The following is a 10618-nucleotide window of genomic DNA, read 5'->3' as shown; positions in this document are numbered from 1 at the left end:
CACACACACACACACACACACACACTCGTCTCCCAGGACAGATATGAGTAGAGGTGGTCATAAAGTCACACACTGTAAATTCTACGAGGCTCTGGGGTCCAAACCCGATATAAAGGTGGAGATTATGCACGCTCGGAGGACATTGATGGTCTTTTTTTAATTAGGCATATTTTTAGACAGTCTGATGGCAGGTATTGGCTCATGTTCAGAGGAAGGCCCCCAGGCAGCCAAACAGATGTTCAGAAACTGAATTATTTCAGCCACCTGCCATTGCTTGTGATATGAATTTGCGAGACATCTGAGCATGTGTGTGTGTGTGTGTGTGTGTGTGTGTGTGTTAATGACAAACTCTTCTCACTGCATGTGAGACAAATGAGCCAATAATTGTATTCTCAAGAGCTCCACACATCTTTCTTTGCTTTTTGTGCATATTTGATTTCTTAATTTGCTGAATTAACAAACCAGGGCTGCTATATTTTCACTCTTCTTTCCAGCAAGGTGGCGTTTTAATGTCTCAAGGCAGTTTTCATGTATCTTTATATTTGTTTCTGTGTAGTTTGTGTGCTGTACACTCAGACTGTGGCAAACAGGGAGTGGAGGGAGGTATTGTATTTTCTGAATTTGTGTTTTCAGACCTGTATTTTAAATTTACATTGCTTTTGTTCATGCTGGTAATGTGATGCCCTTTATTGTTTAGTTTGGCAGGACAGAAGTCATTGATAACACGCTGAATCCAGACTTTGTGCACAAATTCATCCTCGATTACTTCTTTGAAGAGAGACAAAATTTACGCTTTGACCTGTAAGTATAATCAGCATACGAAAATGTTTGTGTCTGTCTTTGAGTTTTATGTTTGGGTTTAAAAACCATGTGCCTTGTTCATCAAAATTAGATTTTTGAATTCATGTTGGGCACATTCATTTTTGAAAAAAAAACATTTTTTAAAAATTGAATGTCTCTAAATGTCAGGTGGTATAACCTCTAACTAAAATGCAATAACATATTTTTCTTTACATATTCACTGAAAAAAGTGTATGATTTACTTTACAATTTTCACTCATAAATTTCTAATAAATTTCACAAACAATTACAAAGAAATGGTAGAGTGAATGAAATGGTATTTGTAAAAAAAGGATTTTTTACAGTTTTGAATACATGTGAATGTACACTTCTTAATTATTCAAAAATAATTTCAAGGTAAAAGGTAAAGTTTTTTTTTTGTTTGTTTTTGTTTTTTCCCACAGTATAATAACACGCATTTAACAATCTGGGGTGCGTTTCCCAAAAGCATCTATGGTCACAAGTTCTGTGGTTACCAATAGTTTACAATGGAACTTGCAACCATAGTTAGCTAATGATGCTTTTGGGAAATGCACCCCTGAATGAATCTTGCATGTCATCTTGCCATAAAAAAAAAAATTAAATAAAAATACAAACAAACAAACAATTTATTTATTGACACAGGACCCCAGGCCAATCATCTCCTCTATGTTCACTGTAAACAATCGGACATACAGAGACAACATATACAGAAGTGCTGTTTTCACAAGGAACATAGGAGACCTTTTAATGCAGTTTTGTATGATTTCACACATACTCTCTCTCTCTCTCACACACACACACACACACACACACACTGCCTGCAGGGCTTTGGCTTGCTGCCGCTCAGTGAAGCACATTTTATACAGCAGTAACCCAGAAATTACATTTATTCATTATTCACCTCCATCACACACAGACACACACACATACACACACACACGCGGTCAAACACACACTGCAGATCCTCCATTAGAGCGGCCTGCTCCATACGTACCACTACAAATTGTCTAGAGGCACATGATGCACATTATACATGAGCTTTAATTAACATGGGCTGAATTGAACATCAGTGACGTGTGTGCATTCGTGTGTGTGTGTGTGGTCGGTCGGTCATGTCATCATCTCCCTGTCCTGATATTATCATATTCAGGATGTGACATTTTGATGGATATGTCACATCCATCTGTGTGTGTGTGTGTGTGTGTGTGTACTCCTGACAGTTTTACACCTGGTCCCTTCTCACCCAGATTGCTCTTTTTCATTTCTCTGAGATCTGGAGCTGTACAGTATATATAAATTCTAACTTTAGAATCATCTGTTTAGTAACCATGGAGATTTCGATTAGAAGTTGTCAGATCAAGATAATATCATGGACACCTGGGTCGGTGTAAGCAACCAGGAACGACCCAGAACACCACAGCAACCATCCAGAATACCTTTGCAACATCCTAGCAACCAATCAGGACACCCTAGCAACCAATGTTGAGTCCATTTCCCAAAGCATCGCGTGCCAACTCTGATCACAAGTTCTGTCATTACCAGCATAGGGCAACCAGAGTTCCAACGAATATTCGCAAACAGACAAAAAAAAAAAAAAAGAACAAACTTGTGTGATTGGAACTACAGCTTGCTGTAAAGATCTCTGGAAGGAAGGACGCAAAAGCAGAAGAATGCTTAACTCCAATTTATGGAAGCACAATAATAAACACAGTACGAGCCAAATAGCTCCAGACCAGTTCTGGCACAGGAGGACACAGGAAAATGGTCAAGCAGGTAAAGTCAAAGTCCATCAGTAACCAAATCCAATCCATAAGACAAAAGACAGAATCAGGCAGGTGAGAAGGTCAGGCAAGGCACAGGCAGATCAATCCAGGCAATCCAAAGCTCACAGTTCAAACAGGCAGAAGATCATAACAGCTGGGTAATCCAAAAAGGCGAACAGAACCCCCAGGAAAATCCAAACTCCAAAGTCAGTAACAGTCCATTGGGTCAGCAGGACGTAACAATCCAGGATCATCAAGTTTTGATGAAAAACAGGTAACCGCAACACAACTGGGCAGAAAGAAAATAAATTAAATAAAACATAACCAATTAAATAACAAATACTTAAACAAAAAGAAAATAGACTAAAGAGCGGCAAAGAAACAGAACACACTGGCAGAAAACAGAGAAAGAAACAGAATAGATATAGGAGAAAAATCAAGCAAAGAAAGAAAACAGGTGTGCGGTAACGAGTGATCGCGCTGATTAGAAAACACCATCAGAGGGAGATCAAACCTGAGTCCTGACAGTACCCCCTCCCCCAGGAGTGCCTCCCGGTGCACTCAAGGGGTGAGAGGATCGTTGGTGATGGAAAGCCTTGATAAGCAAGTGGTCCAGAATATCTCAAGCCGGGACCCAATATCTCTCCTTAGGACCGTAACCCTCCCAGTCAACAAGATATTGAAATCCCCATCCACGGTGCCTGGAATCAAGAATTTTTCTGACGATGAAGGCAGGAGCGCCCTCAATCATCAGGGGAGGAGGAGGAACAGAGGAAGATACAGAAGGAACATGGGGAGAACGCAAGACAGGCTTAATTTTAGAAACATGAAAAAACAGGGTGCAACCGAAAGGAAAGGATAGGGTAACCGAAGTTGGACTGCTACCGGACTGATGACTTTAATAATGGGATAAGGCCCGATGAACCTAGGTGCCAACTTATGAGCCGGGACTCGAAGCAACAGGTCCTTGGTGGAAAGCCAAACCCGTTGCCCACAAACATCCTCCACAAGCCATCCTCCGGTAACGGTCTGAAGTGATTTTAGTACGTCCCCCGGACCGGATCAGAGCCTCCCTGGCCCTCCTCCAGGTACGACAACAGTGCTGAATAAAAGCCTGGACCGAGGAAATGGCTGCTTTAGGACCATAGGAAGAAAACCAAGGAGGTTGGCAACCCAGGCAACACATGAATGGGGAAAGCCCAGTCAAAGACACTGGCAATGGATTATGAGCATACTTAGCCCACGTTAGCTGCTGACTCCAGGTAGAGGTGTTGTGGGAAGCTAAACATCGGAGAATCCGACCGAGATCCTGGTTTACCCACTCGGACTGGCGGTTAGTCTGTGGATGGAACCCTGACCACAGACTGGCGGAGGCTCCAATCTGCCGACAGAACTCCCTCCAAAAATGGGAAACAAACTGGGCCCCCTATCAGAGACCATGTCCTCCGGAAAACCATGAATCCTGAAGACGTGGTCAATGATCACCCGGGCCATCTCCTTCGCAGAGGGTAGTTCGGGAAAGGCAATGAAGTGGACCACTTTAGAAAACAATCCACCATGGTGAGGATCACAGTATTGCCACTGGATGGAGGGAGACCAGTAACAAAATCCAGGGCAATATGTGACCAGGGGCGGGAAGGGATGGGAAGAGGATGTAACAGACCAGCGGATGGTAAATTAGAAGACGCAATCTTCAATTCCCCAGGTGACCTCACCCACCACACAGCCCTGAGTCAAAATAGTGTCAGGAGGAGGCGTGTCAACCAAGGGAGTGAAGCACCACGACAACGTATCAGGTTTACCATTTTTGGAGCCCGGCCTGTAAGATAACACAAAGTCGAAGCGCCCAAAAAATAAATGCCCAATGAGCCTGTCTGGCATTCAATCGTTTAGCCGACCAAATGTACTCCGAGTTCCTATGGTCAGTCCACACCACGAAAGGAATAGCCATCCCCTCCAACCAGTGACTCCATTTCCCCAGAGCAAATTGTACCGCCAGCAACTGCTGATGTCGTAGTTTCGTTCTGCAGAAGACAAACGGTGAGAAAAATAAGCACAAGTATGTAGCTTATTATCTTGAGGGGATATTTGACAAAGAACTGCTCCAACACCTACCTCCGACGCATCGACCTCCACCACAAACTGCTGAGCGGGGTCAGGTGTAATGAGAATTGGAGCAGAAGTAAATCTACGTTTAAGTTCATCAAAAGCACTCTGAGCCGCTACAGGCCAGGTGAATTTAACCTTGGTGGAAGTCAAAGGGGCCGCTACCTTACTAAAGTTCCTGATGAATCTCCGATAGAAATTGGCGAAACCCAGGAACTGTTGTAAACTCTTTTTTGAGTCAGGCACCGGCTCTCACCTTTGCTGGGTCCATGCGAATCCCCTCCCCCGAAATGATGGAACCCAAAAGCGAAACCAACTGGGCATGAAAGGTACACTTCTTCGCCTTAACAAATAACTGATTCTCAAGTAGCCGCTGGAGTACCTGCCTGTTGTGCCGGATGTGCACCTGGAAGGAAGGAGAGAATATTAAAATATCATCCAGATACACAAAAACAAATCATTGATTGATCAAATCATTTATTGATCATATCTCTCAGCACGTCATTGACAAGTGCTTGGAAGACAGACAACCAGTCGTTGGACAACCCGAACGGAAGAACCAAATATTCAAAGTGCCCCGTAGGAGTGTTAAAGGCTATCTTCCACTCATCCCCCTCTCTAATCCAAACAAGATGGTAAGCATTGCGTAGATCCAATTTTGTGAAGAATCTCGCCCCTGCAAGGGTTCGAAAGCTGAAGACATTAGAGTCAGGGGGTACCTGTTCTTAACAGTTATGTCATTCAGTCCCCGATAATCTATACAAGGGCGCAGAGAGCCATCCTTCTTCACAAAAAAGAACCCCGCACCTGCCGGAGAAGAAGAGGAACGGATGATACCAGCGGCCAGAGACTCAGACAGATATTTCTCCATTGCCGCCTGCTCAGGTGTGGACAAGGAGAAAAGACGACCACGAGGCGGGGAAGTGCCTGGGAGGAGATCGATGACACAATCATACGGTCAATGTGGTGGAAGAGAGGCAGCTCGGGACATGTTGAAGACTGCCCGCAAATCATGGTACATGACAGGAACACGGGACAAATCCCAGTGGTTACCAGAGGTAACTACACTCACCGGGCCGGTTATAGACGAAATAGTCATGAACTTGCAGCCATCCAGTGAATGAGCATTGATGGGAGGATTAAGAGGGTAAATGGGAAGAGGGTAAATGAGTCCAATCTTCATCAATAAACAGTTCAAACAGGCAGAAGATCGTAACAGCTGGCCAATCCAAAAAGGTGAACAGAACTCCAAAGTCAGTAACAGACGATTAAGTCAGCAGCACGTAACAGAATGTTAAAAATAAACATTCAAATAAAGTTATATTTTGGGTAAAAATAAAGTTGTAAAATGTAGTAAGACATTTTTTTGTAACCTTTAAATAACATTATAATCACAACACGAAAACTGGACAGTTCAGCATTCTAGAAACATTTCAAAACAATGTTCACACAATGTTTATATAACCTAAATTTGTTACCTAGGTAGCAACCACCCCAAACTGCCTAGCAACCTCATTGCAAAACACCAACCCCCTAAGAACACCTTAGCGACCACATACAGTAGCAGCACAGACACACATACAGTATTGCGGAAGTGCAGAAAACGCGAGTAGTGAAAATACAGAATGGAGTTTAATTTATATGGACTCTGAATGAGCCAAGTGGAATGGATTTGAGGAAGCAGCAGTGTGGAAGGCAAGGCTAAAACGCGAAATGGTGTTTAATTTATTAGGGCATTCCTCAAGTGGAATGGACTTGACTGACGGCGCTCTGAAAAGTGAACAGAAATATGCGCTAAATTAGAGACGGTAAAAGTGAGTGGGTCCAGACTGTGTTGTGTGTGTTATGTGGTAGATTCTTGACATAGAGTTACACACATACAATATCGCAGCACAACCACAGTGAAACCTGCAGTACACTGACTTGCTCTTATTGCCGAGGGGATTTGAACATGAATGTTCGGTCAGGTAAAAGCATGTTTTGATTTTAGCGATCGATCTCTCCTGCGGTGGCTGGAAATATGTGCACATGTGCTGATGCTGCTCATTTTGCACAGCGGGAGGAAGAAAGAGACAGACAGACAAAGAGAGAGACAGCCAAGGGTGTAGCTTCATGCTGAGAGGAAAATAACATGTATCCCAACATGACAGATTTTTCCTCAAACATGTAGGTTGTTGCCACCCACTGAGGTTTCATTTAAACTGCCGGTGAACAACAGGCTTGTGTTCATTCAGAATGTCACAAGAAAACACAAGCGCTGACATATTTTAGCTCCTAGAGTAAACGCTGCACAGAAAACAAGTAATAACATGACTTGAAGGTAAAGTGTGCCTTTTTTTAGGGTAGTACTTTCTTCTATCCCAATGTGCAAAGCCAGCTATCACAAGAATGGAAGAATGGAAGACGGTGGGAGTGTCTGGGAAACAGTCATTACTGCTTGCTAAGCGGTGAATGATATCATTCATTTGTCCTATATACAGGTGCATCTCAATAAATTAGAATGTCGTGGAAAAGTTCATTTATTTCAGTAATTCAACTCAAATTGTGAAACTCGTGTATTAAATAAATTCAATGCACACAGACTGAAGTAGTTACGGCGAATTGAGGCAGTAATTAAAGCAAATGGAGCCCCTACCAAGTATTGAGTACATGTACAGTAAATTAACATACTTTCCAGAAGGCCAACAATTCATTAAAAATGTTTTTTTTTATTGGTCTTATGGAGTATTCTAATTTGTTGAGATAGTGAGTTGGTGGGTTTTTGTTAAATGTGAGCCAAAATCATCACAATTAAACCAACCAAAGATTTAAACTACTTCAGTCTGTGTGCATTGAATTTATTTAATACACGAGTTTCACAATTTGAGTTGAATTACTGAAATAAATGAACTTTTCCACGACATTCTAATTTATTGAGATGCACCTGTATTTATTCAAACATACATTAAACATGAAATTTCTACATGCAGTGTTTTGAATACACCTATTCTAGAATAAGCATGTTCTGAATTAAAATTCAGTACATTTTTAGGAAAATAGAAAAAACCTGAAAGTCCACCCGTAACACCATCCCTAAAACTAATGTTCAGTAGCGTGTAAGTTGTATGAAAATGTATGATGAGATTGTATGGAAGCGTTAAAGTTAATGAATAACTGTTAATGAATACAGTTACAATATGCCAACATGTAAAATAGTTACAAATTGCCATGAGATATTTATATTATATAAGAACCACATTATGGTGGCAACATTTGTATGGACAAGCATCAGTGACATTTTCTTCTGAAAAAGTAATCTAGTTATTTTTGCAATAGAGTGCTGCAGTGGATGACGTAGTTTTGTTGACCAACTTCCAAGTTAGCATCACCCTGGTTCCCTCGACAAAAAACCAATAGGATTTTTCGTTTGACTTTTAATAAGATCTGTGACCAACAACTTTATGATTCTTACATGTTTTATTCATCAAGATAATCTTCATAATCTTCACAATAGCCTACAAACAATCGGCAGAAGTAAAAAGCTAAAGGCTATAAACGAACTACACTAATGTTGCATGACTTCAGTGTCACCATCTCTAAGTATTTTCCTGTTCGGATTGATGACGTCTAATGTCACTGTAAAGAAAAGAGTCCCATTTAGCCACTTATTAGCAACTGCCTTTTCAAGACAAGTAAAAGCTTTAAAATGAGTGGGGTATTGTTTTATGTCATAGAAAAAAAAAACATGAAAATATCTTGAGCTTGTGTTAAGCACAGACCTTATTTCAGGTATTTAACCAAAAACCCATTAAAAAAAAACCATTGACTTTGAGTTTTGAGCTTTTGACTGTGTAAAAATTCTAATATGTTTCCAGATTTAAGGACTCATTTCTGCAGCACTTTATTTTGAGCCACAGAAATTACACATTTCATTTCTACAAGCATTTCATTCAGCGTCATTCACTGAATTTTCCTTGTATTTCTAGGTATGACCTCGACTCAAAGAGTGAAAACCTGTCCAAACATGTAAGTGTTTTCCTGTAAATGTAAAACTGATGGACACCGTATGTGTGTGTGTGTGTGTGTGTGTGTGTGTGTGTGAGAGAGAGAGAGAGAGAGTGGGTTGAACTATAGAAGACTTGTTATAGTTTTTTCTTGTGTTGTGTTTGTGGCCCTACAGACACCTTGTTTGACCCTCATCATGGGGGTTTTATCATGATTTATCCAAGCATTTTGTGGGGTCAGAACCATTGGTCACTCTGTATCCCACAATGCACCTGTGGGATTGATGTTCAGAGATGCTGGACACAGTCATTCTGACCAGCGCTCTCAGGAGATTGTCTGCTTTTTTCAGTCCTTCCTTTCCATCTGCAAACCTTTCTGCCTTTTTTTTTTTTTTTACTGACCCATTACCTCATTTTATTACTCTTAAAATGTTTTCTTGCCCCAGGCTCATGATAATCTAATATGAAGTGAAGTAAACCATTTCAATAATTCATTTTATTTAACTTATTAATTTTTTCCACACATTTTCATGTGTACAGGCTCATGTGCCCCATGCCATGACCATTCATTCATTCATTTATTCATTCATGTATTTATGTATGTATGTAAAACTGCTTTTCAATTGTGCAAGAAAGTTTTTTTTTTGTTTAGAACTGAACCAAGTTACAAATGTATTCAAATTTACTACAACATTTTCTAAATGACAAAGTTTATGGTGCAGTAAACTAATGAAGCCATCTCTTGGGGATCCTTAAAAATGTTAATCAGGATAAGGGAGAGTTTTATCCCTTACTATTAATTAAACTTGTAACGTGTAGTTGAAATAATTTCATGTTCATTTAATCAGTCCTACGGTGATGCCTCCACAAAATAGAGATTTTCAGCATTAATGAGCATTAAATAAGCTTCACTTACTTGAGTGAAACTGACTGTCGAAATAGCTGAATAGTATTAAAATAAAAACAGCATATTTCAAATTGTATTATAATTATTATGCTTTTTTCATGGACCATTTAGTGAGAGACTGCATGGAATATTTCACTTACAGTAATTTGTCACATCGCAAGACTATTTAAAATTAACTAGTGATGGCGAATGCATGTAAATATATTTTCCCTTATGCAAATATGTACATTTTACCATTTTAAAATCTTGATGTTCATGCCTGTGTCTGTATGTCAACTGCCCATATACAAACGGTCATGTTTGCTTGTATATAATGTGTGTATGGATGTTGTATGTTTGTGTGTGTGGTAATATGGCATGATGAGTGTTATATAACCAGAGCTGCCTGCACTCGTTCATTCACTCAGACCTCTCTGAACATTCATTTAGTCATGTACTGCAGTTGCAAATGAATACATTTAGAAGCATTTACAGTGAAAGCACTACACTGAATCGCTCATGGAAATTCATATGAATTTATTTAATTTTTGATCATGTGTCCATTCCTGACAGAGACACATTTCCAGTGGCACATCGCTGTGTTGATATAAACCAATGCAGGAGTAATTCTCAAGCAGTTAAAGGGGTAGTTCACCCCAAAATTGAATCATTTACTCATTTACTCAGCCTCATGCTGTTTCAAATCAATCTTCAAAACACAAGTGAAAATATTTTTAATGAATCCTGAGAGATTTCTATTTATCCAGTAAAAGTCCATTCCAAAAGTTTCCACCAAAAGACATAGTAAAAGTTATCCTTAAAGGGGTCATATGATGCTGCTAAAAAGAACATTATTTTGTGTATTTGGTGTAATGAAATGTGTTTATGCGGTTTAAGGTTCAAAAAACACATTATTTTCCACATACTGTACACTATAGTTTCTCCTCTATGCCCCGCCTTTCTGAAACGCGTCGATTTTTACAAAACTAATCGGTCTGAAAAGCGAGGTGTGCTCTGATTGGCCAGATATCCAATGCGTTGTGATTGGCCGAATACCT

General features: G+C 40.2%; 1 protein-coding gene across 1 annotated transcript in view; it reads left to right on the top strand.

The window, feature by feature from the left end:
* LOC107723993 (copine-8-like) overlaps positions 1-10618 on the top strand; it is a 78093-nt gene that overhangs the window by 30074 nt on the left and 37401 nt on the right. The window contains exons 3-5 of the mRNA XM_016532756.1: positions 557-603; positions 698-801; positions 8657-8696. Coding sequence (XP_016388242.1) covers positions 557-603; positions 698-801; positions 8657-8696 — 191 coding nt within the window. The remainder of the gene's footprint in view (positions 1-556; positions 604-697; positions 802-8656; positions 8697-10618) is intronic.

Source organism: Sinocyclocheilus rhinocerous, unplaced genomic scaffold (genome assembly GCF_001515625.1).
Source record: "Sinocyclocheilus rhinocerous isolate Xijiao unplaced genomic scaffold, SAMN03320098_v1.1 scaffold63, whole genome shotgun sequence".
Taxonomy (NCBI): domain Eukaryota; kingdom Metazoa; phylum Chordata; class Actinopteri; order Cypriniformes; family Cyprinidae; genus Sinocyclocheilus; species Sinocyclocheilus rhinocerous.
The sequence above is the reverse complement of the archived record's forward strand: the minus strand, read 5'-3'. Positions and strand labels throughout refer to the sequence as shown.